The sequence below is a fragment of the Myzus persicae genome, unplaced genomic scaffold (assembly GCF_001856785.1).
Source record: "Myzus persicae strain clone G006 unplaced genomic scaffold, MPER_G0061.0, whole genome shotgun sequence".
Lineage (NCBI taxonomy): Eukaryota > Metazoa > Arthropoda > Insecta > Hemiptera > Aphididae > Myzus > Myzus persicae.
In genome coordinates, this window is record NW_019102547.1 from 262,548 (window position 1) to 288,021 (window position 25,474).

At 29.6% G+C, this 25,474-nt stretch overlaps 1 protein-coding gene across 1 annotated transcript; it reads right to left on the reverse strand.

The window, feature by feature from the left end:
• Nucleotides 1–5,413: 5,413 nt before the first annotated feature.
• LOC111032506 (EF-hand domain-containing protein D2 homolog) lies at nucleotides 5,414–25,474 on the reverse strand. Its single transcript, XM_022312880.1, has 4 exons — nucleotides 25,260–25,474; nucleotides 8,363–8,510; nucleotides 6,047–6,181; nucleotides 5,414–5,938 (listed from the first exon to the last, which is right to left on the reverse strand). The coding sequence occupies exons 1-4, from the start codon at nucleotides 25,472–25,474 to the stop codon at nucleotides 5,807–5,809; spliced, it is 630 nt and encodes a 209-aa protein (XP_022168572.1). The 3' UTR covers nucleotides 5,414–5,806.

Consider the following 25,474-nt stretch of genomic DNA (forward strand, 5'->3'; position numbering starts at 1 on the left):
AAAAGACATATATAATATAATAACAATAGTAGAGTAGGGTAAATACAAAATATCTTTAACAAAAATTCAAAATTTAAATTAAGGGGGGCTACGGAATTAGACCTAGATATCGGACGCATTTAGCAGTCGTCCGCCGGCCTGCAAAACATTTTGCATCTTACATAATGCATTAATGCGTTGTCGAAAAAACGTAGTATGTATGCCAAGAGCCACGAGTTTTTTCCATGACGAGTATCGATTAAATAATAAACATTATTCGTGCTATCGTTGTTGTCACTCGTTAAACCTTTTCCTCCGCGTACACTTCCGTTGATATATTTTGTGTACCTACTATTGTTGCTCAATTCACTCCAATTGATACTAGAATTTCTTAGCCATGCTTGCCCATTCTACCACAGATAATTATTTTTAAGCTCACTTGGGGTGCAACCCCGTGATCAAACATCTGCCGGGTTTTTTGAACTTGATTTTACGTAATTCCACTAGTGTTTGTCACTTCGTATGTTTCCCTTACGCAATTTTTCCACCTCGACGATTCTGCAGAAATCCACACTAATAATACGCGTGTATTGGACCACCTGTATTGTTGAGTGATGTGTACTCTTAAATATTCGAATAAACGATTAAAAAAAAATTTATATTACCTAGTAGGTACCTTTAGAATTCGTGAACCAACAAAATTAATAATTCTATACATACAACGAGTAACAAATTTAAAATGGAAAAAAAGCAATATTTTAACACAATTATTAGTGTTGGATGTTAATATTTTAGTTATTTCGACAATATTTGTGACCGTATCCACTCAAATTTGGCCGTCATATAACACGATTATAGTTGACCTTAAAACTTTTAAATGAGGCCTTTCCCAGGCAGATGACATGAAAAAACCACCAGTCTTGTCAGTTTATTTGTATAATATAATTGTTTTCAACACTATACAAATAAATTATTTTGTACTCAAAAATGCAAATCGCTGGAAAGCTGTAATTTAAAGCTTGCTGCAATATAAATTAAAGCCGTAAAAACAAAAATACAATATTAATCCTTCACGAACGGACTCATAATATAAAAAAGGCGCGGTATTACAACGGAAGCAACCAAACATCCACGAGCGTATGTAAAATCGTTTTTTAAATTAAATGGTGTAAAAGACAGGGCAACGGTGTATGGATATCGACTTGCAGATATCTTGTTACACCTTACACCGAAGTATTAAAAACGCGATTGACTGGACGACTTACAGATCCGTTTCGAAGTGAGTGGTTGTACTCTTGTAGGGGACAATCGTGAGGCCAACATAAGTCATAAGACAATTTTCATCAATATTACATTAAATCAATTATTTCACATGGGAATATTGTTGTTCGTTTTCACCCAACGGCGGTAAAATAATTTTTTCATCAGAGGAGGGGTGTGGAGTTTTTAACATCACCATATTCTTATGATTAAATGTATAATTTTTTTTTTTTTTATTAATTGTTTATGGCATCAACTACGAGGTTATTAGCCAGGGGTTTTTGGGACTGATGGGTTACTGTAGGGTTCGGAACACGTGCGTATAAATGTATAATTTATGGTAATTATAATATTTAAAGTATGGTATTTAAAGAAAAAGGTTGAAACTTTGTTTGATACCATAATAGTATAAGGTATAACGAATATATTATTGGTTATTGTAATTTATAGAAGATAATTACTTTTTTATACCCTACGAATTCTTAATGTTGCTTCGAAAGTTGATAAACCGTGCAAGGCTTGAGGTTAACGGTTTCTGTAATTACTAGTTACTAATACTAATTACACCTAGGTTATCTACAATAAACATCAATATTCAAAAAATGTATTGAAAATTTACTTTTATGAACGACAAGCAAGTCTCATATTATAGAGTTGGCATTTTTAACGGCCAATGAAGTGTACGAGATCAGCTATAAATATTGTATTATGTTATACTACATTATGAAAAAATAATGAACTTTTTAGAATATTTATTATTGCATTTTTTAATCTTAATTTTACTAGTAATAATAATCTTTTTTTTTTCGTTTAAACCGACAGCAGAGGAAGATCTGCTTGAAGTTTTGAACACTACTACTCCTCTGCTGCCATCGTTTATTAATGTTTAATAAAAACGCTAATACATACACATACTTAATGCATAAATAAATTATGGTTGCAACACCTTAAAATAGTAATAATAATCTAGATACATTTATAATACTTTCTTCTAGATTGGATATTTGAATATAAAGTGATAATTTCTTTAAAATCTGCTCCATAACATTATTTATTCAAGCTGATCCCATGCAATTTGTTGTCCGTTAAACATTTCAACTATACACTTATTAATATGTTCATAGTTCTCCTATAACCAATAGTTACCATTTATAAACGAATATTTCCTTCGTAAATATCAAAATCACAGTTTAAACTCCTCACTGGGTTGCTCCTATACCTGGTCCAATTGTGAATCTATATCATCCAGGGAACTCAAACACACACCAAAAATATCATCAAAATCGGTTCAGCTGTTTAGGCAGGCATAAAGGACAGAGAGACGGACATTTTTATAAACATAGATATTATTCAATGTTCGTACCTATACCAAAATAAAACGTATTGTGCACGTGAAACAATCAATTCATTATGTAAGTATCAAGTACCTTTCGTGTGCTTAAACAGTTTGCGTAATCTAAGCAATAACATATTTTGAAACAAAGTTCGTTCTTATTTTTATTTATTATACAGAAATTTGAAGAATTTTATTTATCAACTTGCATTCTGAACAAATAATATTTTATATTTCTAGTAGGTACATATTATAATATTGTCATACCATGCGATTATGGTTATGATGAAATATTAGTATTAGGAAAATTCCCATTAATCTATAAAGCATACCAACTGTGGGTAATATACATTGAAAATGAAAACTGTGGTACTTACTATTTTTTTAAATTGTTAGAACATATCTTATGTTTCAATTAACTACTAAACATTTTATTTTTAAAAAGTACATGTTTATTTGCAATAGCTGCAATAAATTTTATGCATGTGGGTATTATGGCTGTTAAAGATAATTCTATCATTTCTATCACACATTTATAAATTACGATTGAAAAAGGTTTCATCTTTTCCGCTAATCGTTTTTTTATACGACAAACTCAGTCACTTGCCTCAATTTAAGTGGCTTCAGCATCACGTGTATGCGTTAAATTATTAGTTTTAAAATCGTTATTAGAAGTTACACACGAACTTTGCATTCAGCTTTATAGCGATAACGTCATAATCTCAGAAGACCGTCAAACATATACTTAAATAATTTTCGACTAAAATATTTCGTTTACGATAAGATTTTATTTATGAACAACACATCAGGAGAATTCGCAAATTCGCTGCCAAACCAATAACCATCACAATCAGATATAAAAATAAAGATAAAAAACAATTTAACTGCTTTTCAGTTAATATCGACAGTAATAATTTACGATCATTTTTGTCGATACTGGATATTATTCAGAATAACCGTATACGATAACGATTACGATATAAAGAAACGCCTACCTAAATTAGATCTCAAAAGAACCAGAGAATAATTGGAAAAACGTATAAAAAAGTAGGAAAGTAGGTAACCGCTCTGTTGTACATTATAGGTGTCGATTGTACAGTCACTGTGATGGATGTGTTAAATTTGAGTTCAACGATAAATCATTGCGTTCGAAAAGCGATTCTGAGCTGATTCTGGTCTTTCAGCTTAAATTAATAAATATATTTTATTATGCATTTATATATAGCAATATTATAGTATTTTATTTCACTGTAAGCTCGCTGGTTGAACTAATTTTTGCCAACAAGTAGCATTAATTATATCGTAAATATTATTATTTATTTATTTATTTATTATTTAATTAATAATAACATAAAATTACATCATGACATAAATATAATATCTATATATATTATTCATATTAATTTTTAAATCGATATGTACCGATTGACGATTAACCGTATATAGAACCGGTATGAAAACAAAAGGTACGTGGTATACCTATACAGCCTACTGGTATAGTCAATAGCTTTGAATTAATCTTAATTTATTGAAAATGTCAACGTGCTTAAATATTATAAAATACAGCAATATACGAAAAAGTTTCAAGTACCTACCTACGAATAATGTTTTGTCAAAACTTTAACTTTAAATATCAATAAAAAAAAATTATCTCACATATTTTTAAGATTTTTAAGTTCTAGAAATAACTACTTATTATAAAAAAAACTTGTATTAAATCTTCAAGCCTTGGATTATAAAATTGAACATTTTGTAGATATTTAACTACATGCAAAATAATTTGCAATTTTTCGTGATATCGACGAATTTTGTCAAGATTTAAACTTTAAATTATAACATAAAATTGTGTATATTTATTTTAAATAATTTTGCATTGCTATAAGAACAACTTATGTACGATATTTGTAAGCTTTATGAAACTGGTTTATGCATAACAAAAAAAATATAAAAACTGTCTATTATTTTATCATAACTTAAAATGTTTGAAAATTTGACTGAGTATAGAAAATCGTAATTTAAATAGTAGTGGAACATCACAAGTCCCTACGATCAATGCTGTAGATTATAACTAAATATCAAAAAATAAACATTCCCGTTTTGCCCTAATTTTTTTTCCAGATTATTTTTGAAAAGGAACTGAGAAATTATACCTCCCAACAGTACCAACTAGTCAGTAGTCACTAGATTCAATTTGCTGCCAGAAAGTACTCACTCCCAAAGTGGATCGAAACGTCGGTTCCTACTATTATACACATACTAAAATAAATATAAATAATTAATAATAAATGAATAAAAAATGAATAAATAAATAAGCTATAAATACAACACCATGGAGTCGTTGGAAAATCACTCCATTCTGCAATATCTACCTGAAATATGGTCAAAAAATTGTTGACGTGATCCCCCTCCAAATTACAAATTGTCATGTTCATAATGTTAACATTGTCTATCCACAAAATCACATAACCCCCCCCCCCCTTCATCCCCAAATTATGAAGGTACATAACATGTATTAATTTAACAAATTATTGTATATTTCTATATATTTCTATTATTAAATTGGCCGATAACCACTATAACACAGAATTTTATTACTGAGCATATAAACACATAGCTTATATCGACTTTATAGTTATGCATACAGCATATACGTTACTTGTAAGTTAGCGGTGCGGTTACTGTTTATTGTTTGTGTACCTACTTAAATAGTTAAATGTATACATTTTAATCGCACGGAAAACCTAGGAATGCTGTTAAAACATATACCTATTATAAGTTATTCTTATATTACTAATTACTGTATATATGCAAATTGTTAGGGCTTTAAAAACAAGGCGATTATTGCAGGTTATACTTACATATTTTACATTTTTATTAAAATTCAGTTATAGGCGTAAATCGTATAAAGAAACATTTACAAAACAAAATTATACAATAATATTACGACAGAAATATAATAATAAAAAAAATTAACAATTTTCCTAAACGATTACGGAGAATAATCGATGTTCTTAATGTTTAAATTATAATATAGGTAGGTAGGTAATGTGAGTTTTTAAATAATAAATAATGATGTTTATAAAAATTAATTTTTAGGGTAAAACCTTCACATCAAAAATATATTATACATAATAATAATAATATTATAGGTTAGGTATCATACACAATCGTCGCCGTGAGGGTAGTTAAATAGGAAATTGAATGGGTGGGGGAGGAGTGGTTTTCCCGAAGGAGTTATTGAAAAATAGCAGTCTTCTCCTTGAACGCAATTTTCCGTTTGGACATCTCGTCCTCTGACCGTTTCTTCTCTTCGATCTCCTGTCGTAGTTCGTACTCGAACCGGTTCGCTATTCCTTGATACTCGATCTGCGAACACGACCGGAACGCGTTTTAGCACAACGACAACGAATTGCAATTATAAATAATTTATAACCAAACGCATTTAATGTAAACGCAAAATTGATCGTTTAATACCTTGGCCTCGAAAAACTCTTTGGCGCCGATCACGCCGACTTCGTCAACGTTGATTTCCGTCAGTCGGGCCAGCTCGTTGAGGCCGCAGTCCAGGGGCAACGAACCGTCGTACGCTTTGCGGTAGATCAGCAAAAACTGTACACAAACAAACACGACAAAATTATGACATATTGATCGATATACATAATTATGTTATGTGCAACATCATGCGAAAAAAGTAGGTTAAGCTGTGTATGATACAACCGTCGGCGTCGATCGTCTAATACAAAACTTTAGTGGAAAAAGAAAAGGTTTCGTATGTTACCTTTCATTTACATTGTACCTATACAATCTATAATTATTATTATATCGTTTTAATTATTCATCTCTGTTTATAATACCGTAAATACGCAAAACCCTAAACAATCTCACAATACAATGGCAACGTTATGGAATCGTCTCAACAAGATCGGATCGCAGATACATGTATAAAATATAATATACGAATAAGGTACAACGTTTTTTTTCTAATATATTTAGCCACACGATTGTGGTGCTTACTACACGGGTTGTAACTCTGAACATGTATGAATTAATAAATACTAAAATTGTAATTTACATAAATCCTCTAACATAAACTTGCAGGGACCGTGCAGTATCGATGAATTATTGTAGCCTGTAGAGCTTTGAGTATTTTTAATGGTAATTAGTAATTAGGTGCTAATAAGTAATAGTTATCAAATCATTGTTATGGGCTGCTGGTGCTTTTACAGTGTGTTTTGTAAACAGAACTATTATCGATTCTCATTATAATTTCAATTTTAAGTTTACGTATTGATGTAATTCCGGTTCAATAGGCTGTATACACTTATAGACATTTAGTGTTACATGCCACATAGGTTGGTATGTGAAAGGAATTAGGTACAACTGTACAAATGTATAACATTTTCAATTTTGTTCAACATATTCAATATTTTCAATGTTTGCAACCCTCATCAGATAATACTATCTTAAGTTCTCCGGAATACATCATATAATACATAAATTGTATCAAAAAAAAAAAAAAAATCGAACAAGCTGCAACCACAGAGAAAGTCTTAAAAACGTGGAAATGTCATAAACTCTCAAATCTTATAAAATATACACCGCATCTATTAGACAGGTATAGGTTGTAAGAACTAGGTAGGTAGATACTATGCATTATACGATTGTTACGATAGATCATTATTGCTGTTGCGTCACAGGGAAGAGAAGTACAACATGTATATAAAACATGGTATACAAAAAAATAACAGACGCATACCTAGACATTTATATAGATACGAATTATTCGAATAAAAGTATTATGCAATCGGTAATGTTTATGTATGTTTTATGTGGATTTTTTTTTATTATTACTTTCAAATAAAACACTACTTATTTCATAATTTTAAAGCAAATATATATATGTATAAAACAATATGGGAAAGCTTATACAGACAAAAACGTCAAAATAATAAAGATCATAGAAAATAATAATATATTGTGAGCATAGAATAGAGAAATTAACGTTCTCGAGTAGCTATATATAGTCTTATCCGATTCTTTGTGTATATTTTTCAAACGCAGTCTTTATATAATATAGTTACTACAAAAACGTGTCGAGAGTTCGGCAGTATTAAATTATTATTATTTTGTGGGATATATGATACACCGCACTTCTCTGCAGACGTATAGACGTGCCCACGGCGGCACGGCAGGTAACGTATTTTGTGCATGAGCTATAGTGCCCGTGCGGATCAGCTAAGGTTCCTTATCCACTCATATAATATCATTGTAACTTTTAACAAATAATTATGACATTTCCTAAATATTTCAATTTATGGAATCGTTTAAAACCTTAACATATTTTACAGATAGGTACATTAAATTATACTCAATAATATAAATAATAAAAGTACATAATACTATATTATGCAATCGTCGTTATTTTATTTGAGACGATGTATACAATAGGTAATAAATAATATATATCATAATATATTATAATTCTTAATAAATCAATATTCTTATACTGTATCCTATTATATTTGTACATGTAGCTATAGCTAGTTATAGCTCTATATTTTTGAAATACTCCAAACATAGACATGGGTGGTAGGTAGTACCCACTCAAAAAACGTCTGACTAGCCTCTACAATAATGTAACACACGACTTAACGATACCTAAAGATACGAACTACCGAGACACGCCTATGTTTTTTTTTTGTTATGAAAAATATGAATTAATAAGTCGTAACTTATAAGTTAATAATAGATAAATGTATAAATATATATAAATTATTTATGGATACCTACTTCTCGAAAACTTATCTTGTCGTCACAGTCTTCGTCGACTTCTTTGATCATGGCTTTGAGAGCCAAGTGAGTTTGCGGAACACCCAACTTTTCCATCATCCGTTTCAACTCTCCCAAGTCTAAGTATCCATCTTTACCGGTATCGAATCTGAACAAAATTCAAGAAACATATTTTAACAACGTATAAATAAATATAAAGGTAATGTATAATATTACAATACGTCAAGACGGGCAAAATAAATTTATATAATCGTGGACGTTTACGTTAATTAATTAGTACCTAAATATGTTTAGGATATTTTCATCTATTCCTAGAATTAAATACAATTATTAATTTTTTTTTTGTTATCATTGTTGTTGTTTCAAATTTTCCAAGAACCCCTTCGGCCTTCGCCCGTCAATTAATGCGGTCTAGTTACGCCAGTGATTATTCTACAGACCTGGTAAAATTACAAAATTAATATACGTCTTTCCGTGGTTTTTCGTTATAGTGGAGATCCGGACAATTTTATTTATTTAGAAACCTTTGTCTCCTAATTCCTTCGATTGATTTTATAATTATATTGTAATCGATTGTTGTCGTGACCAAAAAAACCGACAATTAGACTTCATTTTCTGAAAACAATAGTATTATTGTTACAATGTTACCGAATGAGAAAAAAACAACTACAAAATTAGTTACAGATAATCGGTCCGATTTTTTAAACTTAGAATTAACGTATTTATTCGTTAAGTCGGAAAGGTCTTCAAACTTTAAACGTAAAACGTGTTCGTCTAATCAATCGTTAACAAAACTAATTGCGTTGTGAGATCCGATGTCAAAACCGAAAATGCAATATTTTTCATTTTTTGACTCGATATAATATAATAATTAATAGGTAACTATAAACACTCGCATGAAGGAAGATTTCCAAACTTTCATTTACTTTTTTTTTATACAACAAAACAGTAGGTATACCCAACTAATGGCTGGTATAGTAGTATATAAGGCTATAGGCACGTAACTAATATCGTGTCTATAACTTATATAAGTAGTATCAATCAGTCACCGCGCCCGTCATACAGTCTAGCTAGTCTATAGTTACATATTGTGTACACAACATTATATAGAAATCGGTTATAAAGACTTTTTGCAATGAACCGGAAAAATCCATCATCATAACTGGTACCAGGTGTAGGTCGCGTAACAAAAATAAATAGCAAATGAAATGTATACACTCATGTACGACTATTGTTGATCAATAAATATTACTGAAATAATATAAATATTGACAACAATAGTTTAAATGTATACCTCCTAAACACCAAGTAAACAATTTATTTATACTATTGCACATAATATAGTATGCACCTAGTTATTATTACAGGTAGGTAAGTAGGTTAGGATACTTATTTAAAAATTAATTAATCATATTTATTTCTGAAACGCAAATTTGAATGCTATTAATTCTCGTTCTGATATCGTTATCAAATAATATTGCCTTGAAAATGCATTTTTATTTAAATGTTGTATTGTATACAACTATTATTCTATCTTGATTCTTGACACAACGCGATTACAAGACAATGAAAACTGCCGGACCTCAATTATTTGATAATAATATCGTCGTGAAATCTGTTTCGTAAACACATATCGCAATAACATTTAACTTATAATAACTGTGCAATAAAATCAAAATGTTAAACAATGGGACAGTTTATTTTCGGGACTATATGCACATAATTTAGACGTTTTTTCAGTGTCTAAAACCTCAGTGCAGTCGCTAAACTGATTATTTCTACAGTATATTATAGTACATCGTTATCCATTTTTACAAGATTAATAAAAATATAGTAATAATAACAACAATAATAATACAATCTCATCCGCTCCGGTCGTTGCACCAAAAACAATCTCTCCGCTACACACGACGTCGGGTGGCCGAAACAGATTTAAAAAAAAATAAGTTAAAAAAATTGAAGCATATATTATTATTTATTAGGTATACCCGGTGGTTTGGTAGATTATAATTAATTTATATTAATTATGGTTATTGTTATATATAATCGGGTACCTATATCCTTAGTTCCATGATGTAGGTTTCTCAGCCTAGGTTCTCGATAAATGGTTTATATTGAGTATTGACTTATCGTATGTACACGTAATACACAACAAACAGCCTAATTAAGCACATCGTTTAAATTGTTTTTGAAATCAATTTTAAAATAAGTTTATTAAGAATAGTGTACTACGCCATTATTACAGATTGATCAATACATATATAAATATATTTATATATTATATATAGGTGCCAATATACTTGTCATCAAACTATATGTTGCACAGTTGTATTGTTTAGTTAAGTGCCTGTTTTATATAGACTACTAGACTTTTAGAGAACTCTAGGATTCAAGTCCCCCCTATCTGAATGAGTTTGTACTGCATACGGCCTTCATCTTTTGGTAGGGATCTAGCTACAGTAATTGTAAATCCCTCGTATATTTCATATTATAATAGAAAATCCGGCAAATGTACTTATATATAAGTATATAACGTTTTTTAATTTCTATGTGTAATTAAAGTGTAATTTGTACATAAACGTTTTGAAATACTAAATAAGTGTACGGTTTAACTATACCCTATTTATTATTATTTATTATACACCATTACACTGCATTTATTGCAATTTAGCATATTATTATCAGTAGATACCTACTACTATTATTACAATATTATGTATGTACTTCAATAACTGTATAATCACAAATAAATACTAGTTATTAGTAAATATAGCTACGTCTACCAATCTTTATAACTTAAATACATTTGATCTCATAAAAAAGTGCTAACGAGATGATTGTTTATTATAATATATATAGTGAATTAGCAACTACATTAATAATTTCACTAATAAAGTAATATAAGCCATTACCATATCAAATCATTACTCGAATTATTATATTAGCATTATTCTACTTAAATATAGGTCATAATAATATTATGCATTGCACTATTATTTATATCGCAGTGTTTCATTGCAATTAAAATGTTATACTATTATATATAGGTGTGCCTGTATTGCATTTTACAATATAGCTGTAATAGAAGAAAAAAACACTGCGTCCTTTGAGATCTAAACACAAATTCAAGCTTTGAAAAACCAAAAAATAAAACATGTCCCCCTACAGAATACGTTCACGCATATATTATGATGACATGCGCACGAACAAATAGTAATTTTTGGTGCGTATGTGTAGTGTGTACGTATTCCGACACCGAAAACTGAAATGTGCGTGTATGATATTATGTTGTTATGATCACAGGTACGATTAAAGTGCATAACATAATATGTTATATAGTATAACGTACTATGTGTCCGTGTACTATATAGGATATACGTCTCGCCATCTCGGCTTTCAAGAGCACATCCACCGGTGGTTAAAAAATATAAATAAATAGAAACCTATAGGCATCCATGACCACACACGGAAGACACCAGGAAACTATAAACATAATAAATACGGATATACCTTGTATACATGTTATACACGAGTGTTGGTATAAACGCGCTCAAATTGCGAGCTAGGGAATCGAGTGGTTCAGTATAAGTTTAAAAAAAAACAGATTCACCCAACTAATTATTATTCATTTTATAAGGACCGTGATGGTACTCAATAATCAAGCTTAATTCAATATCGACGGAATTTTTTCGCAACACATTGTTTTCTTATAAAACTATAAAATAAAAATAAATTGAAGAAAATAATCAAAACTATACAGTATAAGTACATCTTGTATATTGCCACAACAGTGATTTTTTCTTATATGTTTACCTTGGGGTTTGAGATATCAATTATTGTTATGGTTAAATTGTTTTTCTTTTAAAAGATTATTTGTAGTTTTACCGTTAAAAAAAAACATTTTCTCGGTATACGTCATCCAATTTCAGACCCAATATGATATAAGTATTTAATGATAATAATGTATGTTTTAATTAAATGTAACATACGTATATCATACATTTTGTATTATATTATTTAATATTTTTATCAGAATTCAATTTTGTTCAGTCACGAAACACACCGCCACCGCTGACTATGAAAAAAAACGAATAACATGGTTGATGGATAACATAATTTAATATAAGAAAAGAAAATTGATAATTTTAAGATAAATGTAGGACATTGCTGTATATGCACATGTTGAAAAATATATGCATTAAAGATTTTAAATGCCCTAATACATCATTGTCACTTGTTTTTAATCACAACCAAATGATAAAAAAAAGATTGATAAACACGTCACATGTACACAGTACACTATACACTATTTGATCACTATGATTTCAAACTAAAAAATAAAAATTACATCAAATGCTTAGGAGAATTAAAAATATGTAAACTATTAGGTTAGTATACTTATTAATCATATATAATATAAATAATTATAATTTATATAGTACGTAACCTATTGCCCATAAATCTATAATAGTACCAATACATTTTTTATGAGAGATAAACCAAAAATACAACTTATAATAGACAATATATCATATCATACAATTTTAACTCAAACGACTACCACTCGTCTAAAGTGCAAAATATTGTAACCCAATTTCAAGATCAGTAAAATAAAAGATAATTTATAACTGGTTATGAATTTTTGCAGTTTAAATGCAATGTCAATGCCAAACAAATCAACTACATAATTCATTTTGTTTTGCAAAAACATTGATTAATTAACGATTACCCGATTGCATACATAATATTCATATGGAGCCAAATATTTGGAATTTAAATGAATTTCATATGTTATTTTCAAATGTTCAACAATATTCTGTTGTTTATACACGCAAAAAAATTTTCAATGTTAAACTAAATCATATTTTTATACGTTTATTAATTTGATTTCTAAGTAAGACATGTACATACTCATTTCATTATTATAGTTTTTCTTTGATATTATACATAAATAATAATTGTATATCAGTTTCTTTTTATCTGTGAAGTCAGTGGGTATGCATAACCAATAATATTTGGCATTCGTATATGTTTGCATACATACAACTTATAACTTTGCTAATGTAAAAACATGAATTTAAGATAAAATATATATGAACATTAAATGGAAGGCTACAAGGCGTATAGGTTTACCGAGCTTATAATGAATTATTTATTGCATATTTTTGTTCGATATTGTAGTTTTAAATACCTTTAAGAAAATATGATACAGCATCAAAGTGTCCAGTATGCGTCAACTTTTAGATAAATTAATATATTTTTTTTAAATACATAAATATATACACAGTTCAGTGTGTGTATGAGAAATATTGTGTAATAATAACATAAATCGACTAAGTATTATAATTTATAAATATTAAAGCGTAATCATTAGGTGACAAACAAAATCTGATCACCTTGTTGGATGTTGTTTTTATTATTATTATATAATAGAAACTATTTGTTTTATTAGATGAATCAAGTATGGTAATTTATTTTATACGTTGAGTATAGACTAGTCTTGCATTAAGATAATGCAGCGCACTGTTTGTTTTATTTCTCAGATCCACACACAAAATAGATAAAATACATTCACGTAAAATCGTTTTTTATGGTTTTTGAGTAATCTTAAGAGTAAAATCAACGGTTACAAATATTATAAAGAATTTTTTTTTTTAAAGGTATAACATAATGTTGGTTTCGTATTTTATTATGATTTCACTTTATTTTAGACTTCAAAAATGGGAAGTAAAAATTTGTAAATTTAAATAATGAATATCAAATTGTTTTTAAACAAGCTTTGGGCAAATCGATCAGTCGTACCGTCAAAAATATTAACTACTATAATTTTGTAATGTGTGATTTTACTTTAAGAATGCTCAAAAACATAAAAAAAAAAATGATTTTGAGTGAATGCGTTTTGTCTATGTTAAGCGTTAGCCAAACAGTGCGTAAAAAGTATTCTAAGCTAACCTAACCTTAGAATCAAATCATATGATATTTTATTTAAATGATATCTCAATTTTGATGTAAGTCAAAATATAATAAACAGTTTACTATATAGTTATAGTATAGTTAGCACTTGCACATAAAATTAAATTACATATTATAATGGGATCATCTGGCCATTGTCATTATTATAATTAGGTAATGATTAGGTAATGACTAACATCGATTTTTAGACTTTAAAAACGCACACATGTAGATAAAATAATTACTAAATTGATTACGCACTAGTTAGAAGTTACTATCTATTCGGACTATATTTATAGTTGTCGTACAACTATTTTTATATGCAATCGTTAAATAATATTATTGTATACGGTACTAAATTTTAATTTACCTACTTGTTATGTACATGATGATTCATCAAGCATACTCACTCCCTTTTTTCTTCAATTATGCAGTTATTCAAAATCTGATTGTTGGAATTTTCAAATATACATAAAGACCATATTTTCAAATACTTGAGATTTTTTGTACTGCCTAAGGAGTAAGGAGTGTCCTGTAGAAATAAAAACTTGTGTTTTTTAATTGAGAACCCCCCTTTTGCACTATAAATTATTTAATAGATCATTTTTCTGAAAATGTTGACGTATCAAAATCAAAACTGGCATGATTAGTTTTTGAGTTGAATAACTTTGTATAGGTAGTAAGTACTAAGAATAATAGTTCTAGATCTTTGATAATGGATTTGTAAGATATTGGAGTTATGGTGATTTGAAAATATTATTTTTAATTCTATAAAAATTAATAGTTTGTAAAAAAGGCCTAAGTATAATAAAAATACTAAATCCATTATTACAAATTATATTTTTGTAAAACCATTTTTAAGGACTATTATTCTTAGCACAAACATTTTAATATTTGAGATACTAGTCGTTCGAATTTTGATTTGGGTACCTGCATCAAAATGTTCAACAAAATTATCCACTAAATAATTCACAGTAAAAAATGATCACCGCTAGAGTACAGGACACTCCTTGAGTAGTACAAAAAATTTCAATAGTTAGAATATTTGTAAATTCATTATTAAAAGGAAAAAATGAGGGATGGGCATGTTTGATGTGTATATAATATAATATATACAACCCGTATAGAATTTATTACATAAAGAATATGAATAAACTATACAGAAACACTCAACCAATTCTCATCCCTAAAACCGTAACTACAAACTACCTATATAAAGTATTCTTCAGCAAGAAAATTGCATTCCACGGCACAAATTGTGGACAAAATTCCATATAAATATATCCCTTACAATGATATAAGTGCAATGTGTGTACATTACTGTACAACCGATGGATAAAATAATTCCGATGTCCTATTCGTACATACTATATGCCTCTATTATATTTGTAATAACGTTATAATGTGTAAAATAATTATTTATTTTTATATTGTATAATTATGTCGTAGGTAAAAAATGTCGGTTTTAAAATGGGTTTGGGTGTGTATATGGTCCATGCCCTATAGTATTATATACATACGGTCATTACGATTGTTTACAATAGATGTAGTCGTAGTGAATACAAATCGTATTCTGATAAAAATCTATGAGACTCTTGGAAATATGCAGTTTTTACTGTAGGTACTATACTATATTATGCATATCCCACTCGTACAGCATATTTATAAGAGGCCACGAGAAAATATTGAGCAACTCGTACACATAACATACAGACGTGCGCACACCTATTCATATTACATATATGTGTATTGTGTATATTATATGTTATTAAATTGATAATGAAACAGAAATGCAACAGGTATGTACGTATATAGGCAGTGGCGCGGCGCTCTAATACGTTTCGATGAGATGTTTTTGTAAAACCTACACGTGAAACTGGAAATAAGGTTCGTCCTCTAGAATAAGTGTATTTCGTAGTCTGACAAGTATACTATAATACGTAGGAATACAGACATTAGCATAAATTTCCGCGTTCGTATGCTTAAACGAAAACACAATTAACAGGAAATTCACTTTCAGCGGTGAAATTAGTTGAAATTAATTGCAGTAATAACGTTTTGTTTCCAAGTCAACCTTCAATTTCCCTTCATTTGTTCGTTTTAACGCGAAAATGTGCGCATAGTGTTCACATGATAACAATGTATAGAGATTATACAGAAAATTCGTAATTCCTCGGAGGTTATTAAACATAATATATTATATTATACGCCGTACGCAAAATACCTACTGTATAAACTCACGTGTTTACGCAAGAGATCAGCTGCAGCAGCATACGCACGTTTAGAATTAAGACACATACTATTATCTTATTAAGTATAAGTAATTATGGCTACTATAAAAGTAGCCAAACTTAGGTAGATCCCGTAGATGCTTTTATACAAGCAATTGAATGATTATTAGCGAAGAGTAAAATATTTCACAACATACCTATAAACGATTTAAAATTTTAAAACAAATAAATATATGACGCGGGCTCGAGAAAATACTCATCCTAATAATATACACAATAATTTGTATCATTATATTATACACAGTAATTAATACTGTGATACTTGAGTAACCCATGACCGAATGGGTCGGGTCAGTGTTTTTTTAACGGAATTGAAGGTCGGTGTAGTTGTTTAGATTAGATAAAAAATCGGTATAATTAATATTGTATCGTGGTGGATCCGCAGTCCCCGTAATGTATGCAGCGTGATTTTCGACGTGTAAACGCGTTGACCGCGAAAATGCAAAATCCGCTTATGTATAGGTACGTACAATAATGATATACCTATCCATATAGGTAAGTATACATGTTAATTGACGGCTTTCGTCCCAAACCATTTCACACGTACACCAGGAAAACAGTTTCCAAAGACGCGAATGTAAATTTTACGGAATCAAGTTTTTTTTAATACCTAGCCATTGTTTTTCCTTTCACCCATTGTTCGTGGCAGCGGTATTTTCGCTACACACAAAAATATTATGTATAATGTTTTCGTGTTATTATATAATATATATACACTCACGTTCGACAGCAACATAATATAAACGATACTTACACACACACACACACTCACACATGCTCCGACTCACTCACTCTTACTCGGTGGCGGATGGTACTCACGAGGAAGCGCGAAACCAAACAATTTAAATACGGTAAAAGTATATCATATATATAAATTATAAATGCCATAGTTTCCTACACATTACACAATCACATAACATTATGGTATTTTAATAAACGATTCATAATCCTATCCTTATCACTGATGTTGTGCCCCACGAGTAGAACATAATATACTACTAGTTACTACTACTACTACTACTACTATATACTTATACTATAATATATAATATACTCTACTTATTAATATATATATATATGGGTACATGTAATGTTTACTGTGGTTTACAGTATAAAAATACGAATAAAAGTAAAACCTAGAATTTACCGGCAAATGTCCAAATTTTGGGCCATATTGTTAAATTCACACATATTACACATATCACACATAATCTTAAAAAATCTTATAAGAATTGTTAAATACAAGCATACTTTAAAAAAAAACCTAATTAAATGTATCTTTCTACAATAATATGTATAATACATTATAATATATAATAATTTATTAATTTTATACCATTGATAGTATTTATTTAAACAATGCCATTTCCATTTTATTTGACGAATTTATATTATTGATAGAATAAAATAAAATTAGAACAATTTTCAAATACAAATTTTATTTTCGTCACATTTGATTTGAAATTTTGAACAATTTGTTTTTAACATATTTTGGACTTAAGCCATAATAGATAGGTAGTTTATCAGATGTACCATTTCTTGTTTGCAAAATCTCAAACTATACAGTAATCATTTTAAGTTCAACCGTATTACTTTATAAGATACTAATATCAATCGTAAAAGCCCTGAATTCGGACTTTTATCGGCAGTAGTAGGTAAAACCTAGATTTCACCGGTATTCGTACTTTTACTGTACCTACCTAATAATATAACATAAATAACATAATATAATATAATTATAATATAAATATGTACCTACCTATTGGCTATTAAACATAAGACATCAAATGAATAATGTTTACATAATATATAATATTATTGCTTTTTATGTTACATTGTTTTCGTACATAAATATCTTAACAAGAGAAGAAGGGCAGCTAAATAGCAAACATGACGTCATTTCGTTCGGATACACGTGCATATTAAGTGTATAATATTATATATTATCTATATCTATATTGTTGAACGTGTGTGTCATGTGTGCGATTAATCATATTTTGTATTTGAGTGGTTAATGATCAAGGTAAACCCGAACATCCATGCACGCATTATAATGAATAAAATATAATATAATATTATGTGTAATGTTTGGCGAGAGCCACAAAAGTTTTAACCGACCGTCGTATATATATAAATATTAAATATATAATTACCCATAATAAGTATAACTGCATGCAGTGACACAACTAGGGCTCTAATGTTGGGTGTGGCCTGTAGCCCTCACCTGATAACACATGAAAAGTAACCCTACACAACCAGTATAGTATATTCACTTATAGCATAAAAATTTATACAAAAACAACAAATATTTATTTACTCAAGTTTAATTTTTCATAATAATATACTGTCTGTATATTATAATTCAGTGCATATGCTGCAAAAATGATGTATAATCATCGTACCAATGTACCGACATAAATTGTTTCCTTAAAAATCAATACAGGTATACAATGATATTTACCATATTTATTATAAGCAATACAAAATAATTTAAAACTTTAAATAAAAATTAAGTGATTCAATTTTTTCCAAATAATTAATAGGATTTACAGTTGAATTTTAAAAGGTTTATTAATATTTTACGAAACAATTGAATAATTTATTTTTAGGGGGAGGGGGGGGGCTATTTTAATTTTCGTTGACTAAACCCCAATATTTGCTCTTATGACTGAATGACTGTATCGTTAGTTAAAAAGTACCCTTTCGAGTTTATCGGATATCGCATGGTCCGATGACGCAATATTGGACGCACACCAAATCCAACACACATAATATACATTATATTTATACATAGATAGTAGATACCTAGTTCATATATCCACGCCCCCGCGTCATATAGAGCACTCTATACATACATATATGATATATATATTATATAATACTGTTACTTATCGAACGAAACTTTTTAATATATATATAAATATAATATATGTGGTACTATTGGGTTTCGTTTTTACGCCAAAACGTCGACCTACATCATGCGCGAAAATTGAAGTTGCATGGTTTGTTTTGCAGAACAGTCATTATATGAATAATACATAAATGTAATATTATAATATGCCATATTGCCATATGTATGATATGAATCAAAAATCGATGGACAACGATTATTATAATATATTAATATAATGCAGTAAATACATCTGACACGTCATGTTTCCGCACGATAGAGATTTAATCTTAACTGTACGATCGACTCAGGTGCATTCTATAATATTTTAACACTATATGATTAATATATTAAATTATTAAAACCTGCTCTCTATACGTTACCCGTATAATTTTAAAAAACCAATGACGTCTAGCTACGCATTTTATTTTATAGGAAGGTGACTAAGACTTTTTTAAACGTTTGATGACCGCGAAAATAGGTTACACATAATATTTTAAATTTAGTTTTAAACATACCTACTTTATTAACGAAAACACCATATACATAAAATGGAGGGTCTAAAAACTTCTGAAGCCTCCCTCCCGCAAAGTATTTCCTAACTTAACCTCTTAAGTATAATAAACTATGTTAATAGATACATATATTAATTGATATTTCTAGCCCTCTCAGATTTTTAGCTACTGGCTATTCGGGTGGAGATAAACAATCCATTTTATGCATAAAGGCAATTAATGTAAACCGTACATGGTATACGTACATAAATTGCACCATATTTTTTATCACTGTAAAATCCAAAATCAGTCGTAATGTGGGAGAACTGAAAATATTTATTGTGGTAAACTGGTAACTATCGGTAGGTACCTACATAGTTGCATATAGACTTTATGTGTTATGTCTTATGTATAACAAAATGCATTATAATATAATTATTATAGTTAATAATTATTCTATCACAGTGAATATTTACGGTGTTTAAATGTTTCGTAAGTACACTAAAACGAAAATCAAAATTCGATTTGCCCGACACGAGTATTGAGTATACTTTAATATAATAATAGTGACATTTTCGACACAATGATTTTCACTAACACTTGACGTGCCAAATGCCAATATACCTACCTAGTATATATTGTATAGCTAGTATTAATATTACCTACGTAAATAGCACATAATATCATAATGACGTGAATTAATAATCTCTATAATCGTTTCGACCTCGAAATGATATTCCTATAACCGGATATTATTATTTTGAAGTGCTCTGTTCCCAAAATACTTAAGATTTCTTTTCAAGCAGAATATTTTTTTGAGAATTTCAATTTCAATTACCTAATTAATAATTAGTCATAACATATAGGTAAGTGTTTAAAATATAGATAAATGGAGTAGTGGACCAACTATAGGTAGAAATCGGGGTGGGCTGGGAAATCTAACTCACAAAATATGTTATACGTATTACATTATCAGACAAGCTTTTCAGTTATGGCCTATGAGGCATGTAAAAACTGATTAATGAGTTCAATGCTTTCAAACCATTTTAATTCACTCTCCATACCAGATATTGAAAGTCAACAAACAAAATACTAGACATTGACAACAATGAAATCATTGAATAGTTTTCAAACAAAAACAGGACAATGTAAATTATATTATATTTATCTTTAATAATAATGGCCTGTGTTTGTATAGGTTAGGTAATTGTACATTTAATTAAATATGAATGCATTTTTAAAATTTCAATTCGCTTTTAGTTGGATCTATAGTATAGAGCCTATACCAATAAACCCTTCGTGTACCGGTGCACTCGAATAGTTACATCGGATAGCTTAAGAACATTGTTTTTATAAAATAATTTGACATTGGTAGGCCGTGTGATCTACTCGACTCGTGCCTGCAGGTACGCGCGTTATAGCTGTAGTCATAATCTGTTAATCATGTAGGTATATCGTAGTCTTATCTACACACTACTTACTTAGTACCTCTAATTGTCCACCACCAGCCATAATGATTATAAATTAAGAAACATCCAATCAATTTTCACCGGCTGAAAAGATGGGTCTTTTTGGTGTAAGTACATGGTGTTTTATATATTCATATCATAATATTCGTATTTGTTGTAGGTACCTGCTGAATACAATGTCCTGGTATTAATATAATATAATATTTATCAATATCATATAAGTATTATAAATGTAAAATATAATACGCATGCGGTGCATGCCCCCCTAGCACGGCTCTGTGTACATATTATGTACTATGTGTCTATGTAGTATGTATATATATATATATATATATGTATACAAATGTACATGATGTCGATCCCTCATGCTGTATAATATGCTACGTATATACACGGTCCGGTCGGTCCATTATATATAGCCGCAGCGAAACACAAATCTACACAAGGCGTTATCACACGAAGCCTCTCTTTCTCTCTCTCTCTCTCTCTCTCTCTCTCTCTCTCTCTCTCTCTCTCTATGTATATATATATTTATCTCCGCTGGAGTTAAACAAAAAAAATTCTCATAACAAGCATTGTTGCAGTATACGCCACGTGTGCGCGTGTATAATGTGTATTATAATACTATACTTGCGAGTTTCAAAAATAAAACGCAGTACGCGTATTAATGTTATACCTATAATAACAATTTAACGTGTGCGACGCTGGTTACAACGATTGCGTTGGCGTATCGATATACGAGTATAGTGGAACTTGTGCGATTATAATATGGCTGAAACCTGGTACAAGAGATGATGTTATTTCAGTATTTTTTTTTTTATTATTATTGTTATTTTTCGGATCGATACTTGCAGACGATGCACGATTTCCCTGCAAGGTTTAAAATATTTCCTAAAGGTAGCTACTACTACAGTCGTAAGGTTAGGTAATACCTGAACACATGACATAATATATTATATAGAACGTTTAAGAGTCCAATAACCCCGACCAAAATACGTATAATTATTCTCGATAGCCGATAGATATATATATTAATGTATTATTTATAAACAACAAATAAAATTACGTTTTGTACCGTTTTTTCTTTCTTTTTTATTACAGACCAATGACTTTGGTTATATTAACGTTCAATTAGCGGTAATATCGTCGGTTAACGCATTGGTTAATGATCGAAATAATTACCGAGTAAAGCCTTTTGTACAGTATTATACCAGCTATAGAGGAGAACCATTCACGGCGGACGTAATGTAGATATATATACATTATTATATAGGTATACAGTAACTATCTATATAAACTATAATTTGAGTTAGAAAAAAACGAGTAGGTATATAGATCGACATTGACATTATAAGAGATAACTATACTCGGCGCGCGTGTCTATAACGGAGAAGCTAGACAGGAAAAAACATGATAGTCGTGTCGCAGTGGCCATAAGTAGGAGAAATATGTTTTTTTAAAATAATGATAATATTATAGGTGGGTAACTGTATTGGTAAAATAATCGAAAACATCTTAAAAAATTAAACTCAGAAACACGTTGCATTTGGCTAAAATATTATGTTGGTATCAAAAATGTCTTTCAATTTTGATTTATTTACTATCGAAAATTTCTTTATAATATTTAATTTATTAATTATTTGAATGTCTTCGGTAGATTTCACGTGTGAATATATTATCATTATACGTACTTCGTACACATAGTGAAACTATTAGAAAAATAATTTGTTCAGATGTAAACAGAAACATTCACTTTATGATTAATTTAAACATCCGTCTATGTTCAGCATCAGCCGAAATAGTTGTTGATGTTTTTGATAAACAAAATTATAATCAAGTTTAAGTGTTAAAGTTATCACTTTAAAATAATTTTATAAGGATGGTAAAAACTGTACAATATAGAATGTAAACACAAAATGTTTGTAAAATAGAAAAAGAACAAACTTTAAAAGGTTACAGACTAAAATAAAAGAGATAAATGGATAAGACCAATTTCATAAGGAAAACATCAAATAATTATAAATAATTCTAATGATTTCTTCAGTGGAAATTTTTAACACCATTGAGCCTATTACTACATAAAATACTGAAGTCTCGGGTTTTTTTCACGTATACAATTAATTTTATGCAAAGCAATTGAACAGTTATTAAGAAAAATGTTGTAACATGCAAACAGTTAAATTGAATATTATAATTGGTTGTATTTCTTAACACTGTGACTATTATTTTATTTTAAACCTACAATTTTTTTCAAAAAACTGTTGAGATTACTTACTATAAATTTATCTCAAGTTATGTAACGACTAACGATGATTGTGTTCCATGCTTAACACATTATTTACAAGTTTTTTATTTTCTTATTTTTCAAAAAGTTAATTAAAACCGTCACTAATTAAATTTGAAACGTACCTAACGAGAAGTACCTATAAGTATATCTTATATATTTATTATTCATTAACACTTTTATACTATACTAGATAATAGTTATGGAAATTTAATTTACACCACACATAGAAATCGCTCATGAAAGATGATTAACAAACGTATATAATTATTTTAAATTACCTTATATGAATTCATAAATTCCGAAGAAATAAAAATGTAAGAAAATAAAATATTTAGAATAATATTATACACGGTGGATGAGTCATAAAAAATACGCGCCAAAAAACAAAACTGTATAGATAATTATATACTTATGAATACCAAACACCGATATACTATAATAGTTATAGTTTATTGTTTTGGTTACTATTATATACCTACAATTTCCTACAATATTATATAGGTTCTTTATTAATACAATCGTATTTCCAAATAACGATGGGCTTAAATATTAAATGTGAAATATAAAAACTGACCTTTTCGGACGCACCACGAAAAAATTGAATTTAATATAGTCATGGGTACCTACATACTCATACGCGATTATTGTTGCAGTAGCTACCTAGTACCTACGTACATACTACATTGCAATTTGTAATGATTGTACGTACGCCATTCGTGTTGTCCAAATATAAATAATTACTATTGGTTTGTAATTTGTATCATGTGTGACGGAGCGAACTGTGCATAAAGAACAGACGAATAATAACAATAATCATGCTAAAACAATATTATGAGAAAAATATAAGACATTATGCTATAACGACAATTTTGGTTTATAGTTTAGAAAAGTATCTAGCTGTAATCAGCTTTCGACAAGTGTTCCGGAAAACCGTTCAAAAGTTATTTTCAAACGTCCAACGGCACACCGCAATCGCAAAGGCGATAACGTAGGTAATGACTACCTATCTCGATTCGGTGCAAGGGGTGTACCCGATACGAATAGTTGATAAATGTAATCGTATATACTACCGACGAATATTTGTTATTAAATAATAACAAATATTCGTATAGTGAAGATAATAATCGCAGGATTTTTCAATCGTCAACATTAGCGGGTGTCAGAAGCGAAGCGTATATTACGCGTATAATAAAAGTGCATACAAGCAGTATCAACCACCACAACCCTTTACCGACAAGGGGTGTAGAGGACGGGGAGAGTAACACGCCCTCACACAAACAGAGACAGTACAATATACAAATGTATATTAAATGATAATTATAATATTACGGCTGTGCAATAATAAATACGTGTAGGTCCATTCGATCACCTATATATAGATATAGGTACCTACCTAGGATTATACCTAGATGGCTAGATAAACCCACTCGTAGTGGACATGATCATAGTACACACTCGTATTCAACCATGGACACCAATAAACTATAATCATATACGACGAAATAACAACTCACTTTTTGAACGTCGCCTCGTATTCGTTTATCTGCTTGCGCGAGAACTCTTTAAACTCGAGGAACACATTTTTAGTGGACGGCCGCCTGTTGAACTGTGGCGGCACCGGTTTGCCGTCCTCCAGCGCCTCGTTGATCTTCTGCCGGCGGTTGAGCACGGCCGACAGTTCGTCGCCGTCAGCGGACGAGGACCCCGACGAAACCGAAACGTTGTCCAT